Below are 26,863 nucleotides of genomic sequence, written 5' to 3'. Positions count from 1 at the left end.
TTGGCAATAGTGAATTAATTGCAGAACAATATTTGCCACATTCCCCTTCGTTTTAGTGCATGAGTTGATTTGAGGTACAGGCTGAATTTTAAGTGAGTTCAATATTAGTGAAGGGTTAGTGAAGCTGTTGCCTTTTTTATAGTAGCTGACACTGAAGCGTATTTGCTGTTTGGAACACATTAAAACTTTGATTCATTTAGTAAATCAGTTTGTTTCATTAAGTCAGAAATGGCCTAAACATTGGTACTTGAGCTCTAGAGGGTGTTAGAATTGCATTTCAAATAATCTCTAAACAAATTCAGGAACACACCTGTTTCAGTCACCCAAACTAGCTGTTCTAAGTGTTGAGAAATTGTTCAATTATAGATAATCCTTATAACTATCTGCTGGGACTGTAACTCTAGGACCTGGATTGATCACTCCTCAGATAGGTAAATTGATTAAATCTTTTTTTACAATGGTAGAGTGGGGAGTACCCATTTATACAGAAGGACATTTATTGAAACAACATGAGTAAAGTACTTTGCTGAGGTTAGTTTTGAACTCATAAACCTCTGGTTAGGAATGCAGAACCCTTATCACTACTCTGTAATACTGATCAAAAAGCAAACATGCAGTATCTTCTTTGGACACATATTATTATCAAGTATTACTTCCTTTAAGTTAGGCCAGTTTGTGTTGTCCTATGTAACTGTACAGCACACTAACTCTTAAGTATACATCGCTTTGATAGCTTCAGAACTGCAGCAGCAGCTTGAACAACAACAACCATAAAAAAGTTCAATAAAGGCACCATCCGTGCCTTTGTTCAACCTTAGCTGAGAGAAATCTGTGTTTTGACTGTTGCTGGTGTGTATTACATACGTGTCATTCAACAGAACTTCTACTTTGTTTAGCCAGCTATAGAGAACTGTCATTTTAAAGGTCATGATTGAGTTCTGCAGACAAATGCTGGCTTTTGTCCTCCAGGCACTGTCTAGAGAGGCTGGGATTGACTGTCAGGCCTAGTCTATCCAACATCTTAATACTCTCAGTCCAGTGCCAGACAGCAGGCGTTTTCCCAGCTATAAGCTGATGTCCTATCAGTGGACTGCTGAGCTACAAGAAGCTTCAACTCACAATGAACTGCTTCACATTTCTTGGTAAAGAAGTAGCAAAGAGGGGCATCTTGGCATCGCTGAGAATAGAAAAAGGGAAAATAAGAAACAAAGGACACTGCTGTTTTTGTTCACAAATCACAGCCAGCACTATCCTACATATTTTTGGCAGTCTTCATACATATTATTTGAGACAGTTCTTCTCTTTTGCTCTTTTATTCATATTTTCTAGAATATGATGGGAAATGATAAGGAGCAACTTCTTTCATCGTGGGCTGTTTTTTAAATAGCACAAATGTCCGTGCAACAATGACACACACAGTCTTGGGAACAAGCTGGATGTTCAAAGCCTGGAGAACTTTCTTCATGTTCTCTGAAACTACTTTTTAAAACTGTAAGGGATCAAATCTAACAAGCCACATGATAACTGTAATATGGTGTTCTGCCTTTCAATAATGTCCTATTTTGTTGCATTACATATTATTTTAGAGTTAGAATTATGTTTGAATGACAAATTATATATACTCATTTTTTAAAGTGACAATTTTAATCAAATTGATATCAATTTAATCAATAATCTTAAAGTGAGCAGTTCTATGTGTGAGAGAAGATAAATGTCAGCAAAAAGCTGATTAACAATTAAAAAACGAAAAACTAAAATAGTCAACACTTGGTGAAAGCACCTTCTGCAGCAATTACTGCTGCAAGTGTTTTTGGATAAGTCCCAGCTAACTCATTAATTCAGCTGCTCATTCTCTTTTGCAAACTCACTCAAACACTCTCAGGTTGGTTGGGGATCATTGATGGACCACAATTTTCAAGTCTTGCTACAGTACATATTTTTTTTAAGGTTGGTACTTTGTCTTGGCCACTTAACTCTCACTTTCTGTTAACTCCACTCCAGTTTAAATATATGCCTTGTGCTTTAGGTCACTGTCCTTCTGAAAAGTGGTGGATTTTCATGTGACTGAAGCAGGTTTTCTTGTGTTTGCTTGTACTTTGCTCCATCTTTTTTCCCCTCAAAACTAACTAGCATTCCAGTCCCTGTTGACAAGAAGGGGTTCCATAATATAATGCTGCCACTATCATGCTTGAGAGTAGGATTGGTGTTGATTTGAAGATGTGCTGCATTGGGTTTGCATTTGACATAACATCAATAAATCTTCCACTTCTTAATAATCAACTTTGCTGAGCACAAAGGGATATGAAAAAGGGATTTTCCCATCTTTCTGTAGCTTCATCCCCTTGTTGTTTGGTCTTCATTATTGACTCTTTGCTTGAAATTTACTACCTGACTGAGGAACCGTACAGAAAAAGGGGTTATTATTCTGAAATCATGTGAAGACACTCAGACACATTCAACTAAGTGTGTCTAAATAATATTGTACACCTGAATTCATTTTGGTTTGTCATAACAAAATGGGGGTGGCACAGTGGTTAGCATTGATGCCTTGCAGAGCGGGGGCCCTGGTGTTTTGGGGTTAATTTCAGACCCGGTGCTATCTGTGTGGAGCTTGCATGTTCTCCCCATGTTCACATGGGTTTTCTTTTGTTTCCTCCTACAGTCCAAAGACATACTTGTAGATTAATTGGCTAATTGGCCTTGGTATGAGTGGGTAAATATGAGCAAGCGAACTTGAGTTTTAATGAAAATATTCATTTAAGAAATGTATACTCATAATTTAAAATTCAACAAAATAAAATGTAATTGGAAGGGGCTGAATGGTTTTGTAGGTCACTGTACTGTACATTTTCTCCATTATTTTTGGATTTCTTTAAAAGTTTTTTGCATTGTATGCATATTGCAATTTTATAGGTCTGTCCTTTGAAGTTATTCTTATAGTTAATATAACAAATGTTACTGTTTCAGTATGTTTCTTATTGATTGTATGCGTAATATAAGTGGATTGTACAGTATGTTTTAAATGTTTTTGTCATTTAATCAAAGGTGATACCAAGTGAAAGGTTAAATCAAAGGTAATACCAAGTGACATTGTTTACCAATATAGCCATTTATAATATCACATGATCTTATAATATGTTCATAATTCTGTATTGCCAACACATTTTTGTGTTTAGAATATTGCTTTAAAAGGATGAAATGTAAATTGAAGAACAAATCCTAAAATATATAGTTCACAATTTGTTCATTGATAAGAGCCAATGTTGTAGGTAATTTCTGTTTTGTTCTAAACCAGTCCTTATTTTTTCTGTTTCCAGATGTGTACTATTATATTTAGATATTCCATTTTTAAATGAGTCTCCGAGCCAGATTATGAAATTTTCAATCACTTGGCATTTAAACATTTGGCATTCTTGGTGTAATTGAAACTACAGTAGTCTCATTTCAGAATTCCAGAAAGTATTCCAAAATTTGAGGTTTCTCACATTTGCTGTGTCATGACTATTTAGATATCATTCACATTTCAAGCAAACAGCTAAAAATGAAATCAGTGTCCGATTTAATCCATTGTAGTAATAAACCTTGCATTGTTTACATATGAAATGAAACCCATCATGCCTATGAGACTTCTGTTTGCTGGCTTTTTTCAATACTTGGGTGTTTTAAATCAGTGAACTTAAGTGTATGTTCACAAAATGCATACTAATTTAATAGATGCCTATAAAGTATAGTTGACATCACTTCCTGCCATAATACTGTATAATGCTGCCACTACCATGCTTGACAGAAATTCCTATCCTAATTTCTAATTAGGATTAATTTCATACAGTACTTCCTCCAGCTTCAGCCGACAGAATGGGTTTTGACAGTCTTAGTTAGATTCAAGTTTAGTTATTGAGAAGACCAGCCCTTTTTTGCACTTCTTCATAAAAGCATTTTGCATTCATGTTGTTTGTGACCACAAATGTTCTGCAGCTGGGAGCAAGGCTTGTAGACCTGTTCTGTTGAAGCTTAGTAATGTTTGGCTAGGCTTGGGTGAATATCTCTTAATTATGCAGATAAATCTGGTGCATGGTTTCTTGACACTGATCAGTGGTTATATTCTAGTGTAACACTAGTGACTGACAGTGTACACATCAGTGTACCAATGTACAGTACACACACTCTAATACATTATTTTTGTTTCTGTACATCTGAACACTTATCTACAGTTCTTGATATTTTGCTGGTTGACCAGCCTGTCAGTCCACTTAGCACCTGTTGTAAGCCTTTTCTATTGTATTTTCTTTTTATTCTCTCAGATTTATTTCCCAAATCTCAATTATTTGAAATACAGTACACTGTTTATTCATCTAGCCTGACTGCTATCATTTGTTGTCAGGCACAGTGGGTGTTATAATTGGGGAGGAATCCAGTCCAGTTATTTGGATATACTGTATGCATATGGCCATGATTAATCTCCCACTGATCCTCTGGAACATTTTACAATTTTACACAAGTTATTCATTATAAGACACATTGAAAAGATTACTTACTTTAAGTAATAGTCAGTAATAATCTAGTTAGTTACTACAGTACTAGTTAGTAATAGTCAGTACTTTTTTTAGTCAGTAGTCATAATCGTCATTAGTGCTAGTATTAGTGGTTGCAGTAGTGACAAATAGTATTGTACCATAAATGGACTGGGATAATGAAAAAATGCCATTTAGGTTTTTTGATGATGTGATTTTTGATTCTTAGGGGTAGACAAATATGTATCTTCTATTTTGTTTGTTCGCAACTATTTGTTCCAGCTAAGCCTTAATTGTTGAAGTTATAACAACAGTTACGCGGCCAATTAATAAATTAAGGATGAGTCTTCTATTTAAAGGGGATAGGATTATAATATTCTTGCAGATTGACATGTAGAGTCCAGGTTAGCCAGTCCAGATCTATATAATTCTTACCTCCCTGTGCTGTAGTAGTGGTGAGCTTCAATTATTTCATTTGTATATATTCCTGCACTTTTCTTATGAAACTGTACATTGCTGCTTAAGCAATTTCTTTTTTTTGCATCCTTTTCATTCATTAAAATAAAAGAACTTTGCATAATTTATCTTTCCATTCTACAATCAATATACTCATTGGACCTGACATTTCTAGATTATTACTGATTTTTAAGTGGTTTTCCAAAAGGTGGGCATTGCATTCAACTCACAAACAGCCTCTTAAAGGTACTACTGCATGCAGGTTTTCTTTGTTACTTGTAGAGGAGCTGTTGTTGGGACAATAGGGTGTTTACTTAAATCTGTATTGTTCCATGTAGGTTCCACTTGCATTGAGATTTAATCTTCTGGCATTTTGGAGTGGATTTGTCCCAGCTGTGCTTCATGTCTGCTGCTAGCTGTTTATAATGCTGTTAAGGCTGTGTTTCAGCTAATCAGCTTTACAACTGCAAAAACAGCAATGAGGTAATGTCTCGAGGCCTTTTACAGAAACACAATTAAAATACATCCAATTTATGAAGAAGCGATCAATCAATTAAGATTTTAGCTCAATCAACTATTATTGAGTAGCTTTGGCAAGGGTTGTATCACCTGCTTTTTCTGAGGCAAAAAGCTATAGAACTACAGTGACAAACCAGCTGTTTTTAAACACACTGCTAGCAAACCATTTTAAGAATAGGACAGGGTTTTTGTTCCAGTCATACATTGTTTTTTTAAATTTTCCTGTTCTCATTTTTCAGGCAAGTATTCACTACCAAGATCGAGATGAAGCATTAATAGGGAATGATAACTGCAGCTTCTTCTCATTATATACCTAAAAAGGGTTAAGTGAACTACCCAGGGGTCTGGAATGATCTAAAGAGCTAAAGCTGTAATCTCTTTCTTCAGAGTGACATTGCACAGTAACTCTGAAATTCTTTAAAGTTTCTAGATGTTGCTTTTACCTTTAGAAATATTTATTTTTCTTTGCAAGCCTCTTCATGAAGCATCCTCGTCAATCACCTTGTCAGCAGGCTGGGCAGAGACATTTTGGCCTCAGAGGGGACTTAGTTTGTCCAGGGCATTGAGGTCACTGACTCTGCTCTCCTGAAACAACTGCTGTGAAATCTGTGTCCCCCCACACTGTAAATTGGGAGCTGGTTTATCTTTCATGGGAAGGATGGCACCTTTAGCTCTGTGATGCTAAAATGCACCATGCTGGTGTTGGTCGATAAAGCACCAGATGTCCAAGTCATTGTGTTCAGTCTGAGCCTCTGACATACCATGAGCATGTGGTTTTGGTCTTTGCTGTAAAGGCATTACACTCTTGCCTCTTGTCACATTAATTTTGTACTTCTTCTTCATAATATTTCAATAAAAAACATGAATTACTGCATTAGAGAAAAAAAACAGTCTTTTTAAATTTTTCCTAATATAAAGAACAGCAAAATTTTCTATATAATGCTATGCTTATGTCTTATGAATCTAAAGTGTTGTTATTCTCTTCTTGAAAAAGATATACTTTCCTGTTGCATAAAGTTAAGTTTACTTTTTATTCCTGTTTGTGTCATCTACTTCCTTAAAAAGCTTTTTTAAAGGAAAAGAATTAAGTTAAAAATGGACACCACCGGACTGTTATACACAAAAAAATTGCATCTTAATTTTCCTTTTATGTTACAGGGAGAGACTGATCTCCATTAATATTTCTTTACCTGTGTGCTGTTTATACAAGCTCAGCTGCAAACACAGTGATCTTGCCAGTCTGCAGTCTGGGATTTTACCCACAGATATTTGCTAAACAGCTGAATGAGTCTTCCAAGCAGCCCCTCTGGGGATCACAGAGGGTATGCTGAAATCTGCGATCCAGGAGAATCTGCAAGTACTTTTAGAATAGTGATCATGGAAGAGATACTTTACAATTTCCGATACCATTATGGCTTGAGAGAATAGCACAGACTTTTTTATATAGAGTGTATTTATAGATATGCCTAATTTGGGCTTTATAGTAACAGTGGTAGAGTATTATAAACAGATGTTAAGAAGGCTGTGCTTTGGAGTGATTGGACTGTATAATATTCATTGAGCCTCTGTAGCCACATTTCAGAAATGTTTGTGCAGTGTGGCTTTACAGTATATACTGTAGAAAGTTTCAGAAATTCTTTCTTTACAACTTCAATATAATGTACTTGTGATTTGTTTGTACGGTTTATGGTTATTTTATGCTGAACCTTTATATAATCACATAATGTGGCAACAGTTCATTTCAGTTTACGCTGATGATATCCTGAAATTCTTTGAGGATGTTGCTCAATCACTCGTATTCACCCATTTGTTGTTTTCCCAATTGTTTTAGCACGCTTTTGTGATTTGAAATGAACATGTAAGTCTGCCTTTGAGTACTTCACAGGCAATTATGACTGTGCTTATAAAAATTGATTGTTAATAATTTTAAAAATCACAGTGTTGAAATCTACCTATCCTTATACCTGACTGTTAACAAATTTTAATACCATACTTACAAAAACTGAGATGGATTTAAGTAGATGGGTATAACTCCCCAATTTCCTTCAGGCAAGCATTTCTAGAATAAAAATGAATGAACTCTGCCACATCAATTTTTTTCAGTTCAATACTTCCACTCTGGACTAAATTGTACTCAGTTATCTATAATTTGTGTGGAAGGAGAAGTGATTGTGTGTCAAATCCAAGTCATTGCACCCTGAAAATAACTTGGGTGGATTATTGTTATTGAATGTGACATCTAGAAAGAAATTTAGTCTTTTCTTGCTAAGTATAACATTAAGTTTAGTTGGTATTTCCATGAAACATTGTAAATTGTTACTTGGTCCTATTATTATTTATTACACTATGTGTTATTTAAGTATATTTGATCACAGTATTTGTTGGTAGAGACACACTGAAGTTATAATGCAGTGGTATTCAAATGGCCTGTTTTTCACAATAATAATAAACTTTATTTTGAATAACACCTTTACAAGTGACTTCTCAAAAATGCTTTACAATCAGAAAAAAAATGCACAATGAGAGGAGGGCAGGATTGCAGAATAAGGGTTTTGGAATACAGTAGGAAAACAATGGGGCAGACACAAAACCAGCTAATTAAACAGCCTTCTAAAGAGAAGGTTTTGATTTGATAGTGCTCAAGAAAGGTGACTCTCTGTTATCCTTAGCAATAGTATTCCAAAGCTTTGGGGCATACCTGTAACAGGATATGACCCTGTCACATACAGTAGTACAGTATGTACAGTAGATGGTCTTGGATAACAGACAGGTGACCAGAATGTTAATGTAACCATTGACCCAACCTATTCCACAGGTGCTCAAGTGGTTTACAGTATATTCTGGTGATGTAGTGGGCTGTTACATAATGCAGATCCAGCCTGAAGTGGCAAGAGTTGAGTAACCATCACCATTTTCAAGCTGAAAGATAAAGGGATAATATTGATGCTGGTGTTACTGTAACGAAGGGTGGAGCCCCAATTTCAAAATATGGTCATCGCATTGAGGTTAGATTACTGTAGACCGCAATCTGCTGACTCCTAAGGTTCTCATTAATGGCCTTCCACACCTTTTGGTATTGATATACACTTGTCCCTACCATTTGCAAATAACACAAGTAATCAAATATTTGTCCCTTTGCCAATAACCAAGTAAAAATTTGATAACTGCAGTCACGTAGCCCACTCATGTTGAGTCATATTGCTGGCATAGTAGAGACACCTGTACTGAATACCTCAGGTCTGAGTTGTCTGGTGACTTTAATGGGAGTCTTCTATGGCATCCAGTTGCACCAGTTGTTACTTTTCAGGAGCATCCTAGGTTATAATATGTTAACTAGTTCCTAGTTTAATATGGATGCCTCCTGTCAGTTTCTGGTGTTACTGTAAAAAGGTCCTGCAGATCTGAGCAGCTTTAAATTTTAAAGATCTGACCTGCATTTTATTTGAAAGCATGCTTCCTTACCTTCAAATAAGTGTTGGCAAAATTGCAGTGTAATTAAATTAAAATTCTTTCATTGTACTATATATCCTTCCTCACCTTTCTATCAGGATTACTTTCAGGATGAAATGGTGAATGCAGAAAGGGAAGATGACCATTAACATTTTCTACATAAATAAATTTCCCCCATGAAAAACTCTCAGATTCTTTATAATGTACCAATGTCTACGTTGCATTGATAAAAGGCCTTTGTTTAATCCAAGCAAATCTTAAGGACTCCAGAATTTGTATTTCTCAGGTATGCTATAACTTTGTGTTGTCAAATCCACTGAAAGAGAAAATTAATGGAACACTGGTGGAAGATTTCTTTCTGTGTCTTGCTTGTAGTTCCAAAGGAAGCCGAACACAATGCAGAAAGAAGTCTACTGTCCTGAACTGACTGTGCAGCTCTGTGTTCTTGTTAATTGCTTCCGTTTGTCTTAGTTATTGAAATGCTGCATTGCATCAGACATGGTTTGTTTTTGTTCTTAACAAATGAGAGTGTTGGAAAGGTTCTAGAGACACTTCATTTGTTATTAGCAAGAACAACTGAAAAGAAGGTAGAGATTACAATTACTGGAATTTTGCTTACAGTAATAAATTGTGAAGAAAATAAGAGTGGCAGTGGATGTCAGTCTTTTACCCTTGTTTCTGTCTCCTACCCCTGTCTGACAGTATGAAGAGAAGTCTGTGTCATGCTTTTGTTTTCAACAAATGTTGGAAAAATTTTACAAGCACTTCATTAATGATGGGTAAGAAGAATAGCTCCTCTTCATGGTTTTTTAAGTACTCAGATTTTTTTTGCTTAAAAGGAATAGTTTCAATATTTGCTTCATCCCCCTTTTTAACAGAGAGTGGCTATGTTTCAAATTAAAGTTTCTGCACTATTTCTCTTTCATGAATTTTGGATTACAATTTTGATATAATTTGATATATATAATAAAATACAGTTTACTCAGCAATGGTAGTCAAATAGTAACTGTGGTAGCTTTCCCCTTTCCTTTAATTCAACTAATTGCATTCATATTTGTTGTGTTTATTTCTTCTGTCCTGTCTTCAGTTATTTTCAGGTCAGGAGGTTTGGCACTTTTTTATTGAGTTTGTACACTATAGAAATTCTTCTCTTGACTTAGCTTTGTGCTTTAGACTGTTGTCAAGCCTAAATATTAAACTATGTTAAATAAGCCCACTACCATTTCGATACAGTTAGAGCTTGGTACTTTGCTGCATTCAAGTTTCCTTCAGCCATGGAAAAATTCAATTTCCTGAGCTGCCTGACACCTTTATGGGACCACTACTACTGTATGCTTGAGAGTTGCTACGCATGGTAGGCCTCTCCCTTTTGTTAGTGTATGAACTTTTAACTCTGCACAGATTTAATTAACCATCTGAACATAGGATGTTGTCAAAGAGCTTAACAACATATTTTCTTGAGAAGAGGCTTGGACCTCGACCTTGCTTTTCAGGGGTAATGGTAAAGAACTGTGTATTTATTACCTGTTACATATTCTTTGAGTATGTTCTCTTTGGTGACTGGAAGAGAATGTTAAAAAAAAAACATCACACAAATTAACTTTAGTACTATAATACTTTTATCAAATATATTGGAGTAGACTTAATATGGTTTGCTGCAAATACTGTTAATTAAAAATAACAGTACTCACAAAGCAGACCCTAATGAAACTAAAGTGTTAATTTTGTATTACACATTGTTTCTTCTACAAAACAGATATCATTTAGGGGGCAAAATGTCTTAACAGCCCAGACTGACCTTTCTTATTTCTTGTCCAATAAAAGCGGTCTTATTTTAGTTCTGGATTCTGATCTTTAAGCATGACTCTTAAACATATCATTCATGGTTAACACAATATGTGATACTTAATGTTTCATAACTGGTTTCTGGCCACAGGCTGTAATTCATGTAGTGACAGGTCAGTTGATACCTGTACTGCACAAAGATAAAATAGGTGAAAAAAGTGGAAATGCAAATAAAGGGGAACAGTCAGGTCAAATAATGTTTTCCCATTGTAATTTATGTGATGTTGTGACATTTTCCAAATCACTCTAAAGAAAACTTTTTTTTCTTTTCTTCCTTATAGTGTTTCAGAGCTCTCTGCTGCAAAGGACCACCTCCTCCAAGACCTGAATATGATGTGGTTTGTATAGGCCTGACAGGCTCTGGCAAAACAAGTCTCCTCTCAAGACTTTGCAGTGAAGGCACTGACAATATTGTGCCTACCACAGGTGAGGCCACTGTGAAGACACAGTCTTACCAAGACCACTTTTACAACCAGGTTTGCAACTCTGTTTTTAAAGCTGCATTTCCCTGGAGCTTTGTATAACTTCCATAGTTCTTGCTAAAACCAGAAATTAGTTATCAATGGAATTATTTGATGGTGTGTCATGATACTACCTTTTAACCATGAAAAAGTTAATTTTGTCTTTCTGTTTTAAAAAACAAAAACATTTTACCACACATGAGGCAGATTTTATTTTGTCAGCATGCAGAATGTTTCAGTATTCCAATGACAAGCCATCTTAGTTTAGAGCGCAAGAGTGTAAGAAAGATTAGAGTCCAGAGGAGGCCGTAAGGCTCAACTAGCTCATTTGGTAGAAGTTACTGTACCAAATTGTTCGAAAGATTTCATCCAGCCATTTCTTCAAAGATGCCAGGGTATTGGCTTCAACAGCATTGCTGAGTAGCTTGAGCATATTCCACGCAATTGTTTGGATAAAGGTGTGCCTCCTGTTCATTCCTGAAAATGCACTCTATGTAGTTTCCACTGTGGTGACTTCTTATTCACCTCTCTTTTACCCAGTTTTCAATTAGTTTATTTTTCATAAATATCCTTAACTTCAGGATCAATGTAAGCATTGTTATATAAAGTTTTGTAAGTCAAAAATAAATTCCATACTCATTTACATTCTTATTAATGTGCGGCAAAAGGAACAAATGGAAAAAAAAGAATTTAACAGATGAAAAAATGAACATTTTACATTTTATAGGTTTTTGTTTTGGCGACTCTGAAAACCATAAAGTTCATGACAAACATTAAAATGGTAAAGTTAGGTATAGTTTGTAAACTTAAAATAGGACATTATTTGCAATCATGAAAGTTTGAAAAACACAAGTGTTATCTGATCCCTAGCCCTTTTAAAATAGGAACCACCATGTACAGTAAGTAGTCAGTAACTGGTGTCTTCATCATAAGCATATGAATGTTATGGAGCAGAGATGTTGTACAGAGACTGCAAAGTCTTTCTGTTCAGTCTGCAAAACAACTTCCAGATCAGTGACATTATTTGGTTGTGTTTGATGCTGACAAATGGGCCTGCCTAACTCATCCCACAGGAGTCTGCTTTGGTTAAGATCCAGAGATACATTAGGCCAGAGCGTAACGTTGATGACATAGTAGAAATAATAACTCTTGAGTGACTCTTGCCTTATGGGAGTAAGCATTATCCTAGTGAAAGATTAGGGGATTATGTAGACATTACTGTCACTATAACAGCAAGTATAGTACAGCCGTCGAGCTGTTGTCAAAATAAATACATTCAGTGTGTCATTTGTTTTGTTTATGTTCATCAAAAAGAGGTCCAACTCCTAAAGTTGTCAGAAAAAGTACTACACACCACTGTGTTTATATGACCAAAATGACCGTCTTTTCTTAGACATAATGTACGTCAATAGATGTTCCGTGACTGATCTGCTTGCATTCTCATCACCAAGTGAGATCTAGAATTCACTTTATAGCACCACGCATTTTAAACACTCAGATTCTTGTCCATGTTTATGCACACACTGCCATTGTGCGGCTCATCGATACTGGGTCATGACATTAATATTGAAGGTACACCTGCGACAGATACTGGCAGCTCTTGGTCATACAATGTCTGTAATCACATTTATGAATAATCCAAACTTGCTCAGTTTTGTGAGCAAATACATTTAAACATTGCATAATTAATAAATGCAATGTTTATTTGGGAGAAAACCTGAGCTGTGTTCTAAAATGTTTTAGCATTGTGCTCATCACGCTTGTTAGTACATATATGCTGACATTCTATATAAGCTATGTCATACAGGAATGTTGTACTTAAAATTCATGTTCATTCAAAATAGCTGCTACACAAACCATATTTAATCTTTTTGTGAATCTAATATGCCTGTCATGAAATAATATCTTTATTAGTGACACTTACTTCATACAAGTTTAAGATTTATTTCTCCTTCATTTAGCTAACTTTTGAAATCTTCCAAAGACTGCATTTGTTAATTTTTCCAATTCTATTCTAATTTTTCCATCTAAGAATATGTTTTATATTTTAGTGAAAATGTTTTACTGTTATCAGAACTGTGTAGTAAAGTTTGTTGATATATTTAGAACATTATGTACTGTACAGTATTTTATATTAGACATATATATATGTTTATCTGTATTTTTCTGTGTTTTAAAAGTAATTCCCATGCCATTTCAGATTTTAACATTGGCCCTGTGATCTTTAGGATTTATTGCCCACTGTATTTGTTATATTCAGAGGCTGATAAATGAGTTCATTTTGTAATATTTAAAATACATAGTAAAAATGTATTAAATTTATTACAAAAAAAATTGCATGTGGATATTGCATGTGTAACAATCGTTGCTTGAATTATTGTGTATATTTCATCATACTGGTACTTGCCACACATTTAAACTGTCAGCTGGGGTGCTGCCTTTTTCCCCCCATCAGGTTTTCTTAAAAACCTTGCTAAATCAAAATACAAAATGACATTCTTTCATTCATAATGCTAAAAGAATGGCATCTACCCACAAGTATTGTGTGCCAACATTCACTTAAAGATCTCAAGAAGTGTGGACGCAATATTATGGCAAAGTTGGCTTTGTTGATTTTGGGAGTGCACCTCTCCCAGTTTACAAAATTGGCTTCCATGAATTCTTTAAAATTGAACTATGATTAGTTAAAATTAAGATTAATTCACTGAACTGTCTTAACATATGACAGAATAACTTAAAGTGGCATGCTTTCATTAAGGATATACTAAGGATATAAGAGATCACTTTATTAGTCAAATACGATTTCTTGCATTAGGAGTTTGTCTTTTCGCATACCCCAGCTTACTTTCCATGAGACACACGGATATATAATCTATAAACAGATATGTTTATGACCACTGTGTAAGGTATGTTGGTTCTGATAGTGTAGTAGGCAATTAGACACGAATGGGTCTTACGTATGTATTTCAAGTACATGACAAAAGTATAGTGCGCACTAAAATAGATCTTGATGTTTCAATATTTTTATTGTTTCAATTATTGTTAAATAATATTATAATTATACATTTTTATTTATCTGAATGTATATAGTTATAAATCATTATTTATTTGAATTATACTGTACCACAATGCTTTACATTTGCCTCAAAGCAGTGAAGTGAAATTTGTCAAGTTTGCTCTGTACTAATGACATTTGTATTTCAGATCAAAAGATAAATATATGGCAAAAATACAGAATTTCATACATATTTAGCCATGTTAGAATGATATCATTTGTGGCGTTCAATACCCCCATTTCAGATTAACTCAAATATTAGGACAAATGGCTTGCAGGTGTTTCTGATCGCTCAGCTGTTCCATGTTGCATTAATTGTGGGAACATAAAAAAGCTGTGAATATATAGCCTTGGCTCCAGCCTTGGGAGTTCACTTTTTGGGTCTGACTCTTGAGTGAGAAAAAGCATAATCCAAGACAAAAACTAGAGTGTTGTCTACGATGGCAAAGCGAGCAATTGTGAAGCTGAAAGCAAACAGGATTGCAGACAGTTATCTCCACAGTTGCAGGTGGTAAGGTATCTCAATTCACTAGGTGCTGAAGACTTTGACAGGATAATTACAAGGACTACCCTGCAAGATGCAAACCTCTCATCAGCTCTGTAATCATAGAAGACAGATTAGAATTTGAAAAAAAAAGAACAAATATGAGTCACAACAGTTCTGGAACAAAGTTTTATTGGCAGACAAGACAAAGTTAAACCTTAATGAAAGTGATGGAAAGGCAAAGTATAAAGAAAAAGTAAAACTGCAAATGATCTTAAGTGATCTTAAGCACACATCCTCATCTGTGAAGCATGGTGGAACTGACCTCTGGAACAGGCTCACTGGTCACGTAACTGATGATGACAGCAGCAGAATGAATTCTGAATTTTACAGAAACATCTTGGCTTCCGATGTCCCAAAAATGCAATTCATACTACAACTAGAGAGAGCCCTGCAACATACCAAACACTTAATCAAACAGTTAGGAAGATCAGGAAGAAGTGGAAACTTTTCAACTGGCCGTGTCGGTGTCCTGATCTGAATCCTGTTGAACGTGCATTTTGTTGCAGAGGAAACCCCAAAAATCCCACAAACCAAAAAAAAACTGCCTGCAGTGATGGGTTAGCAAGGCATCTCAAAGGAACATCAAGAGTATGGTTAAGTCAGTTGGTCACATGCTTGACGCAGTCATTGCATGTAAGGGGTATGCAAGCAAATACTAAATATACACTCGTTTAATTAACTAGTTCTAAAATGTTGTTCTAACATCGTTTAATATGTAAGCACACATCTAACCAGAAATACAAGCTGAAGTTCTGTACTTTTAATTCACAGTTATCTTTTGTTCTAAAATACAATATTCTACAGTACTGTACACAGCAAAAGTGACACATCTTATTTCACTGTCCCTTTTATGCTTTTCACTGGACAAGGCAAGATTATAAGTGCACATGTATAGTACAAGGGAGCAACAGCTCCCGTGTAAGTTGAGATTTAAGAGGCAGTGGTTGGAGGGATAAAAATATACCAATGTGAAAAACAATTCGGGCTTCAAAAAGCTACTGAACTGCTCCACTCTTCTTGAGTGCAGCTGCTTCGACTGCTGTGGGCTGAATGGTCCTACAGTATATCTTCATAGACATCTGTGAACGTTTAGTGGAATCAATGCTGTGCCGTGTTGCATGGGTAATCACCACTGATGATGGACTGATCCACTGTTAAGGGTTTTCCCTTATAGTTTGGAAGGGCAATATATAACTGTCTTATGTAAAAGCAGTCTAAGGTGTACAGCAATGTATGTGATCAGGTTCTAGGAAAACTCAGCTGTAAGTGCTGTCTGCAGAAAAAGGCAATTCTGTGGAGCTGACAATTCATTTCAATGAAGATGCAATACAAAATTTTAGTTCAGTTGGGAATAGGACAATAATCAGGAAAGGACAGGGACAGCGGAAAAGCCTAAAAATGATATCTATATAAATATCTACATGTTTAAATCTTTACTAGCTTTACTATGAAGTCGCAGTTAGATTATGCCTTTAAGTATTTGAAGGTAAAAAACCTTATTGCGTCAAGATGTCTAAGATTCTTCTTGTGGGATTTCAGAGTGAAAATTAATACTAAAGGGCTAATTAACTTAAATAGTTTTTGAGCCTGAGCTGTTTATTTTTCCATATAGATATAATCCCACTTCCCTAATCTGTGTCCCACTACAGCTGACTTTTTCCCAGAATTTCATAGTTCAGGAAGTGGAATTGTCATTTTGGAGGCCAGCCTAATGCTGTAAAAACAAACTGTTTTTTTAAGCATTTCAGAAAACTTAAATTATATTTTGAGATGCTGCAATCTATAATTAGATACTAGCCAGCCAACCCCAAAAAATGCTGTAAGTAAAAACATTGTTTTAAATAGTAATTAATTCATGTTCTTGTTGTACTGTATATAGAGTTCCACATTCTATCCATTAATTTAATGATATGCTTTTAACTTTGAAACAAGATACAAACCAGTTTCTATGTCTTCTCATTTCAGGTTTTAGCATCAAAGCAGTTCCATTCCAGAATGCCATCCTGAATGTAAAGGAACTTGGAGGTAATATTTTGTAATATTATAACTTTATAGTCATGCGATTTGACCAAGGAATGTTTGTGTTAATTTTTGCTCTCCAAGGGCGGGGAATTGGATTAATTTATCACACATTTCATAGTTGTTAAAAATATACTTAAAGTATTAGTTTAAATTAAATGTTAACTGTTAAATGTTCTTTTTATGTAAGCGTATAACTGAAATGAAAAAAATGCACAGTCACAAATCGATTTTATTCTTTCTATTTCCTATTTATCCTTTATGTAAAATCATAATTCTGTTATTGAAAAATTCCATAGACTGAATTTTGTAAAGATAAAATGTTGAAAACAATTCTACCAGAATTCCAAATATTCAGACATCCCTTTATTTAATGTATAGAATACATCAAATACATTTCTTATATATTATATAAAATGCATATTACATTTATAATTCAGGGAAATAAATCTTGTTCATTAGGCATTTAAAGCCTAGACTGCTTACATCTTTTAAAATTACAGTATATCATTAGTCTTGTGGATATTTCACTTCTGTTTGCATGTTTCCAATTGGATTTAATTGAAATTTAGGGGGGTCACCAGGATCCCATTTTCACATAATTTAATAATTGTTTGTAATTAAGAATAACAATTGATAATGCAGTATCCTTCAGTGTAATACCATCAGTTCAGGAGATTCTGTTTTATTTCCTTGTGCCTTCTAAGGAGCACAAATGATAAGTGGTTGACCTCTTCTGAGTGAAATATGGGAAAAATGCTTCTGTTATCAGGGATTTCTATTCCCTTTTCTGTTTTATTGAATGAGTTTTTTGTTCAGTACACGTGGGAAGAGCACAAGTAACCACGGTGCCAACAATTAAGGAGTGAGAAGGTAGTTTGAGATTTAAGTTTGGCAATCCTTGGCCTCTTGTGTCAAGGCTAAATATAAAGCAGCCAAATTATATTCCCCTTGCAGTTGTTATGGCTTGATTCTGTTTCACATGCATACATATCACTCCCTTATCTCCACAGAGCTTATCTCTTGTAAAAAAATAATCCCTTAGAGCAGTGGTGTCCTTGAGGAATTTGTTTGGTTGTTGACCAAGAACTGTCCATAAAGAGGGCTCAAGCCATGTTTTTTGTAATAAAATTCAGTTTTATCCCAGTTAATTGCACTCGAGTCCCACTCTTTTTAGTCTGTCTGCCTGTTTCATTTTCAACATTCAGCCAAATGCTTAATCATTTGCTATATTCTTTGTATTTAAACATTAAGGGGAAGATCTATTAGACTAGAAACTTTAAGATGGAATGAAAGAAAATCAACTTGCTTCTTATATTGAGTTGCCTACAGTATATTCACTATTTTAACTTTTCTGTGTGAAGTTAAAATTGACTTGTTTGTTTAGCTCCGTTGTTAAGCTGATACTCTTGCTTTTTTAAGGAACAGCTGGAGGTCACACTTGGATCAGTTAGTTACTAGTATCCAAAGACCTAGATGGACTCCTCTCATTTTATTTATTAGCTCAAGGTAGCAAAATAATCATGAGATTTTTACTTTCCTTCAGTGATCTCCAGTTTGGTAATTAATTTGAGAAAAAGTATTGGGAAAATGTATGAAAGAGAACAGGTTTTTTTTATGTTAACAAGGTCAAATGTAGAGAGTCCTCCAAGACTGTTCATTATTATTCCACAACTGTAGCCTTTCGGACCAGTGTACAGTTTGAGGCTTACATTAAAGAGCTTAGGTAGTATGTGGTGTCTAAAAGGCAACAACAAATTCTGTGAGTCATTGCTATGACTGTATCCTAGTATCTTTAAATAAGAAAGTCTGTTTCAAAATTGACTCCCCTATGACATAGTCTTACAGATTGATTGAAAAAGTCTCTTGATGTATTAGAAGAACGATAGGCTTCACTTTTAAGTGCCCTCTTAGCTAATCCTTATTCAGTTTGTAAGTAAATTTACAAACTGAATAAGGATTAGCTAGTACTTTGTTTAGAAAACCAGTGGTAATTCAGTAAAAAAAAGAAATCATACAATAGTTTATAAGAATTTTACTGTAAAGGTGTTTTTATTTTCCGGTTGTAAAAAATACTATGTGTGCTACATATGTGCTACACCTACACAAACATCATGTTTGCAGGAATCGTAAAACTAATGTGTAAAATATTTCTCAAAATTATCCTCTGTATAAGCTGTGGAGTCTAAAAAAACTAGACAATGTATTTGATTAATGATGATTATAATCACATTGAATGGTTTATAAGAGCACAAAACAGTCATTCAACTACAGTAACTTCCTAAGTTAATAGTGTTAGAGTATACTACAGACTACTCGATTCATATAACAATTAGAATGATATCTTATATACTGTAATCAAGCAAGGATGTGCAGCATGTTTAAAGGAAGACATGGTTATTGTGTAACATTTAGTTTTATCACATAGATAGGGAAAATATCAACAATGTCAGCAGCTGAAATTATTATGGTAGACTATGGATGCTTTCTTACTCAGTATGTCAGTGTACATACCTAAGGCAATGTCTGTATTTACTCTTTTGAAATAATCAAGACAGATCAAGGACAAAGGAGTGAGAGAACTGTTAGGAAGCTATGATCACAGTATAATTTGAAGGACTCTATAAAGTCCAAAACAAAGAAATTACAATTATAAGGAAACGGAATATGAAATGATAAAAACAAGGCTCAAGAAAAGTAGAAAGAGATAAGACAGCATAAATTCATCACAAGTTTATGTAAATTAAAGGCTAAAAAGAAGTGGCCAAATAGTTCTCTAAATCAATCAGGAAAAATATGTAGAGAGAGTGTGTACTTAATAAAACTATTAAAAAAGAACAAGTTCCAGTTAAAAAACTGAGTTGAATAAATTGGAACCAAAAGTTAAGAAAAAAGATTAAAAAGGCCACGAAAGAGACAGAATGATGTTGCAGTGGGCAATGGAGGCTAAAAAAAGAAATGTTTTATCAGTACTACAACAGCAAAATAACATTAAAAGATGAAGTGAGATGTATAAAAACAGAAAATAAAAGTAAAATGGCTAATACATCAAATGGAGTTTTCACTTAAATGTTTACCAAGAAAGGAGTCAAGAAAATTTATCATGTGAAGTAAATATTCTATATTAAATAGTCTTTGCACAGAAGATGTAGACGTTTTACAGGTATTAGAACCACTTAAATCCCCAGAGCCTGATTTTATATTACCAATTGTAACTAAGGAAACAAGAGATGCTATTAATAGGCCATTAACAAAGCTCTTTCAACAGTTTCTCATGACAGGGGTAATATCCATTGACTAGAAAATTGTCAGTTTAATGCAGACCCATAAAAAGCTAGTCAGATATTAACAGTCCAATATACAGTATACAGTTGGGTTTTACTTATATTACATGTAAGGTTATAGAAACAATAATTGAAACTAAACTAAAGATTCAATATACAGCAGTGGCATTCTTGCTTAACTCTTATTAGAGTGCAGAGCATAAGACATGGTGTATTTAGATATTCAGATGACATTTAATAGATCAGAGTATAGATAAAGGAGGAATATTCAAATTGGGCTATCATAATTTGTGGGCTTTTCATAATTTACAGAATACCAAAGATACAGATTCTGGTATAGTTAGTAAACTAGTCAACTTGCAGATTATACCAAAATACCAGGATTAGCAAACACTGTAGAAGCAGCAAAAGAAATTATAAAATTATTTAGGCAAAATTCACAACTATTGACGGATAACATTTGTCGTAGGCAAGAGTAGAGCGTTATAACAGCTAGGAAAAGTACTAGAAAGTACTAAAGCACATGGAAAAGTACTAGAGAACCGGATCTTAGTATTCAGAATCCTCAAAGGCACTGACAAAGTCTACTCAGTGGATCAACTGTGAAAGACAAAACTCAGAACATGAATGGAAACTAAAGGGAAATGCATCTAAAACAAAGGGCAGGAGGTATTTTTTGTTACCAAGGTTTATGGGAGTCTGGATCAAGGTACAGCAACAACATTGCAGAAGCTGTTAACCCAGCTTGCTTCAGGAATAGGCTGGGTTAGATCCTCTAATCCAGTGGTTCTCAAACTTTTTGGACCAAGTACCACGCCTGATCAAACCAAAGCATCTAAGTACCACCTACAAGTCATCTTCTCATACAGTAGGAACCCCAGAAATTCTCAATGACCAACATGAGCGTGCGTGTGCGCACACACACTCACACACACATATAATAAATATTGTAATAATAAACTTTATTTGATATAGCGCCTTTAAAGGTGGCTTCTCAAAGCGCTTTACAAAACAAACAGGAACAACAACAAATAAAAATAAACAATAAAGCACCATTTCAGTGAGGGGGGTGAGCCTGTTTAGCCAAGCAAAGCAGATGTGAATTTGTTTTTCGAGCCTTGATACAATTTACAACACAGTCTAACAGATTTTAAATCGTCAGGCATTTTCTTGATGGCAAAAGTCTCGCGGTGGATGTTGCAATGCGTCCATTCATTTCTGGAGCAACCTCTCTAATTTGTGCAACTACACCGCTGAGTCGGCTTGTCATCGCTCTAGCACCGTCTGTACAAACTCTGACGCATTTTATCCAGTCGATGGCATTCTCTTCGATAAATTCATTCAGAAACTGAAATATGTGCTTTCCTGTAGTTCCTGTTGGTAGCAGTTTACAGAACAGAAAGTCCTCATGGGACGTACAGTACCCTCAAACTCGTATCTAACGCAAACGAGCGAATTGGCCAAATCGACAACAGACTCATCTAATAGCAGTGAAAAGCATCTGCTCATCTTAATGTGCTCTACCAGCGTACTTTTGATATCATCCACCATATCAATAATTCTATGAGTGACTGTCTTTCAGAGGGGGCAGCAGGTCAAGCTGTTTAGCAGCTTTTTCTCCACATATAATATGTGTCAGCTCTTTTGCCAATGGTAAATCAGGTTCTTCAAAAATAGTGTGGGGCTTACCTACTTTAGCAATCCGCAAGCTTGCATTTTTCCCCGTTTCCGTTTCAGGAGTCTGTCTCAGAAGTTAAAAGAAGTTTTTATTTCATGCGGATGGGAGTGAAACACAGAGAGGCTCGGTGTATTTTTCTCAAATTAACCTAGAACAGTTCGTAAATATTTTTCTGTTATCTATCACGCTTTCCCATGCTCTCAAGATTACCAGCGTTCCTAGCACGCATTTCTATGCATTCCTGTGTTTACAACATTGGCATTGTTCCAAAATCCCGAACATTCTCCTACCTCTCTATTTGCTGGAGATACGGTTTTTTAAATACAATTGGTCACTTTCCTTTGTAGCACGCATTCCTATAGTGGTATAGAATTACATTGTAGCTCTGTGTCCACTCAAGTATTAGCGCGCGCTGTATCATAGTACGTAGGCTGCATATTCGACATAGATAAAATAGAAAATATGATTTTTCGGGTTCCAGGGTCATATGGCATACCAGCTGGCGGTGCCCCACGTACCACTCCTGGTACGCGTACCACAGTTTGAGAACCACTTCTCTTATACAATTATCTACAAACAGATAAGCAAGATGGTCATAATGGCCTTCCTTTTGTAATCTTTTTATCTTCTTATGTCTCTGATCCTACATCTGTAAGTGTTGCACCTCCCAATGTTCACAATGCAGTGACATAACTACTGATTTTTTTAGTGCACATTGTTCACAGCAACAGAACTAAGTTGATAGACATGGCATGGTTGTCTCATGCTCTTGGAATTTGTTTTTGCTTTATTGTTTTGTGCTGACTTATGTTGCCCTCCCTGTTAGAATGTAAATCATTTTGCCACCCCTCAATTTAGCATACCATGGTCTGCTGACACATTGAAATTTACTGTCATCATTCCTGTGAAGAAATGACTGTTGGGTGATGGTGCCAGATACTGGCAGATATATTAGGTACTGTAGTTGGGTCATTTTTGGCAGTGCAAACCAAGGCTCTTACAATTACATTAACCTGATGTTCCCTCTTATTGTGTCTCTGAAATGCAATATATTTAAACATTTTAATTTTATTTTTGCTTTTTCATTCATTTGCATATTAGACTAAGTGTACTGCAACAAATATAATATAGAGGTAACCCTGAACTCCATCTTAACAGGGAAAATAAAAATCCAATTGCCCAGTTACAGTTCAGAATGGTATGACATTAAACAATAATAGTGGACTCCAAAACATCAATGTAATCTCACGTTAAGTTGTCTAAAACAGCTGCCACTAATAATAATTAATAATAATTGCTTACACTTATACAACGCTTTTCTGTACACTCCACTCAAAGCGCTTTACAGGTAATGGGGACTCCCCTCCACACCACCAGTGTGCAGCATCCACCTGGATGATGCAACGGCAGCCATAGTGTACCAGAACACTCACCAGACATCAGCTATTTGTGGGGAAGAGAGCAGAGTGATGAAGCCAATTCATAGATGGGGATTATTACGATTGGTAAGGACCAATTGGAAATTTGGCCAGGATGCCGGGGTTACACCCCTACTCTTTTCGAGAAACGCCCTGGGATTTTTAATGACCACAGAGAGTCAGGACCTCTGTTTTACATCTCATCCGAAGGACGGTGCCTTTTTACAATATAGTGTCCCGTTCACTTTACTGGGGCATTAGGACCCACATACTGTAGAACCCCTGCTGGCCCCACTAACACCTCTTCCAGCAGCAACCTTAGTTTTTCTCAGGAGGTTTCCCATCCCATCCAGATACTGATCAGGCTCATATCTGCTTGGCTTCAGTGGGTTGCCAGTTTTGAGTTGCAGGGTGATATGGCTGCTGGCACTAAATTATTGATTCATCTTATTTATTCATTATACAATTTACAAGTTGCGGACAAAAAATATTTAAAGTCAATGTAAAGTCGCTTAATAGGGCTTTAGGCCACCACGTGCAGCCAGTATATCCATTTCAGTTGAATGGAGTCTACCTGAATTCTGTCAGAGAAACGTGGCACCATTCTTGCACAATAAATTGAGCTAGTTCACACCTGTTTGATAGAGGCAAAAAATGCTGTCTGAAATGTCATACCAGAATATCAACCATTGGTGTCATGCTCATCAGACCACTGGGCAATGAAACAAAGAAGTCATTCTCATCCTGGAAGAAACTTCTTCCAGCAGGAAAGAAATACCTCAACATTTGGTGAAGATTCAGATAGCTTGATCAATAAAGCTTCTGCAAAATGCACCCCAACAATCACCACAATCCCTGAGGTCTCCTGTTGCAGCCATGCTAGCCATAATAGGCAATGAGGGCTTTCCAGCATTTTTATAAATGACCCTAAGGATGCTAAGATGTTATTTAATTAATGCATGAGCCACACCTGTGTGAAAGCACTTGCTTTCAATATATAGTGCCATATCCTTCCTATGATTTTGTGGAATTAAAATTATTCACTTTTTAAAAATTTAATATATTATTCAAAACCTCAATACTCAAACTGAAGGCTTCTAGCAGTAAGTTATAAGTTACAGTAAATGTCAGCAAAACCTGAAATATGCTGATTGCATTGTTTTTCAGCCCTATGAGCTCAATATTTATTGGAAGCACCTCTGGCAGCAATTACGGCCACAGGTCTTTTTGAGTAAATCTTTATCAACTTTGTACATTGTGTTGTCAATTTTGCCCAATCTTACTGACAGATTTGCTCAAGCTCTATCAAGTTGCTTGGGGATTGTTAATGGAGAGCAGCTTTCAAGTCTTTCCACAAATGCTCAGTAAGATTAAAGTCAGTATATTGACTGGGCCACTCAAAGACCTCTTTATTCTTAAGCCACTCTATTGTACCATTAGATCATTGTTCTACTAAGATAAATTTTTGCCCCAGTTTTAAGTCCTTAGCAGATTGAAATATATTTTCCTCCAATTATTTGTACTTTATTTCCTCCATTTTCCCTTCAGTTCTAACAAGCTTTCCAGTCCCTGCTGAGGCAAAGCTTCCCTGTAGCATGCTTAACTGTAGGGATGGTGTTAATTAAAAAAGATGTTGTGTTGGGTCTGTGACAAATAATGCATTTACTGCACAACAATATTTAGTGGTCATATCTGACCACAACACCTTTTGTCACATGTTTGCAGGATTTTTGGTTTACAAGGGCTTTGTTATATGCAGGCTTTAAGATTTTGAGCCATTTTTTAGTACAGGCTTCCTTCTTGCCACCCTGCAATACAGGCTAGTTGTGAAGTGTTCTTGATATTGTTTTCACATTTCCTCTCATCTCAACCATTGGACTCTGTACTCTTTCAAGGTTTGGTCTAACAGTGGCATTCCTTAACATTTTCCTCCTTGCCAGGTTGCTCTGTTTGAAGAGATAGCCTGATCTAGGCAGCATCTGGAAGATGCAGCTTCTATTTTTTTATGATTGAGTAGACTGTGTCCACCAGCATATTCAGAGTCTTTGATATTTATTTTGCCTTCTCCTGATCTGTACTTTTCAATGGATTTATCTCAGACTTTCTTTGAAAGCTCTCACTACCTGACCAAATAACCTCACAAAGACAGGTGTTTGTATCCTGGAAATCATGAGAACCACTTTAGGGCCCAAAGAAAGACCACTAATTGTGTGGCTTGTTAGGGCACAGAAAGGATTTGGATATTTTCACAATCATTCTTTTTCTTATTTCTTTTATATTAATTATGTATTTACCTTTTTCGTTTTGTTTTTCCTTTGAACATGAGAGGTAGGTTGTGTAAATAAGTATTGCTGTTAAAAAGTATCATGACTAAAAACAAAATATGAAAGCTGTTGAAGTGTCTGAATATTCTTGTAAGCACTGTGCTTGGTGTTTCAGGTATTTCCATTTTCTGTCCAGTACACTTACCCCTTATTTAAAGTTATCTATTTAGAATTTAAGAATTTAAGGGTGGAGGACCCAGGATTATTTTTTTTGAATGCATAATTTTGGTGGCTATTTTCACTTTTTCACTATGTCATTCCCAGCCCAAATGATTTAGTGTCTCCATGGACAGTGCAATGGGTGAGGTGCATCACCATCACCATGGCTCTGGAGGATGAGGACTGATTATTGAGATTGATGGTATAACCTCATGGAGTTTTGGAGCGCAGGATTATCACTGATGACATTATATTGCTGAACTGCAGGTATTAGGTTTCTTTTCCACCAGAGTATCCCTTTAAGCCAGTAGCATTAAATCATGCGTGTAAAAAAGAATGGCTAATTGCTGAACTAGCTGATTGCTTTTTATGTTTGTCATTACAAGTATACTTGGGTAGACATATTGTAAATGCTCATTTGAACTTGGAAGCTTCTGGGAACATAACTGAAAATGCTTTTTAAAGGCGTGTGCTATTAGTAATAAGGATAGGAGTAAATCACTGCATTTGTACTTTGATCTGTACTTTTTCACAATTGTGACAAAATCATATTTCGGAAGTGAAACATTGCTTAGGTGTTAGCTGGAGCATGTATATTAATCTATCTCAGACGTCTGGCCTTTTTTTTCAAGTTATAACACTTTAATGCTGTTGTAACAAACCAGTTACACAAGGAATGAATAAAGAAGCCTGTTCAACGGGTGCAAAAATATGATAAAAATCTGTACCATTACTCAACAATGCAATCTGTAGAAAACTAAAATAACATGTTTAAAGAAAGCTTTTCTATTAGGTTTACTTATTCCTGCCTTTTTGTTAAGTCTAGGCCCATTTTCAAATTTTGGAATACAGCATTTGCCATACCGTATGTAAAATATGGAAGATCTTATGTAAGATTAAATGGTTTATTTCCAGGTTCAATGTTGTTTCATCAGGGCTTTTTCTGAAAGAATATCTTTGAATAATTAGTAATCTTTCCATTAAAACAGTAGTATATTGTGCGCCATTTTGATGCTAATATCTTTTATCCGCGGAGTGGTGGCTCTGCGGCTAAGGATCTGCGCCTGTGGTTAGAAGGGTACCGGTTCAAATCCCGCAGCCGGCAGAGGAATCCTACTCCGTTGGGCTCCTGAGCAA

At 35.6% G+C, this 26,863-nt stretch overlaps 1 protein-coding gene across 2 annotated transcripts in view; it reads left to right on the top strand.

Moving 5' to 3' along the window:
• LOC148837763 (ADP-ribosylation factor-like protein 15) overlaps positions 1-26,863 on the top strand; it is a 220,316-nt gene that overhangs the window by 76,565 nt on the left and 116,888 nt on the right. For both annotated transcript variants that reach the window (XM_088911295.1, XM_088911294.1), the window contains exons 2-3: positions 11,063-11,207; positions 16,810-16,869. In XM_088911295.1, the coding sequence (XP_088767421.1) occupies positions 11,063-11,207; positions 16,810-16,869 (205 nt within the window). The remainder of the gene's footprint in view (positions 1-11,062; positions 11,208-16,809; positions 16,870-26,863) is intronic.

Source organism: Atractosteus spatula, chromosome 3 (genome assembly GCF_055471065.1).
Source record: "Atractosteus spatula isolate fAtrSpa1 chromosome 3, fAtrSpa1.hap1, whole genome shotgun sequence".
Taxonomy (NCBI): Eukaryota; Metazoa; Chordata; class Actinopteri; order Semionotiformes; family Lepisosteidae; genus Atractosteus; species Atractosteus spatula.
The sequence above is the reverse complement of the archived record's forward strand: the minus strand, read 5'-3'. Positions and strand labels throughout refer to the sequence as shown.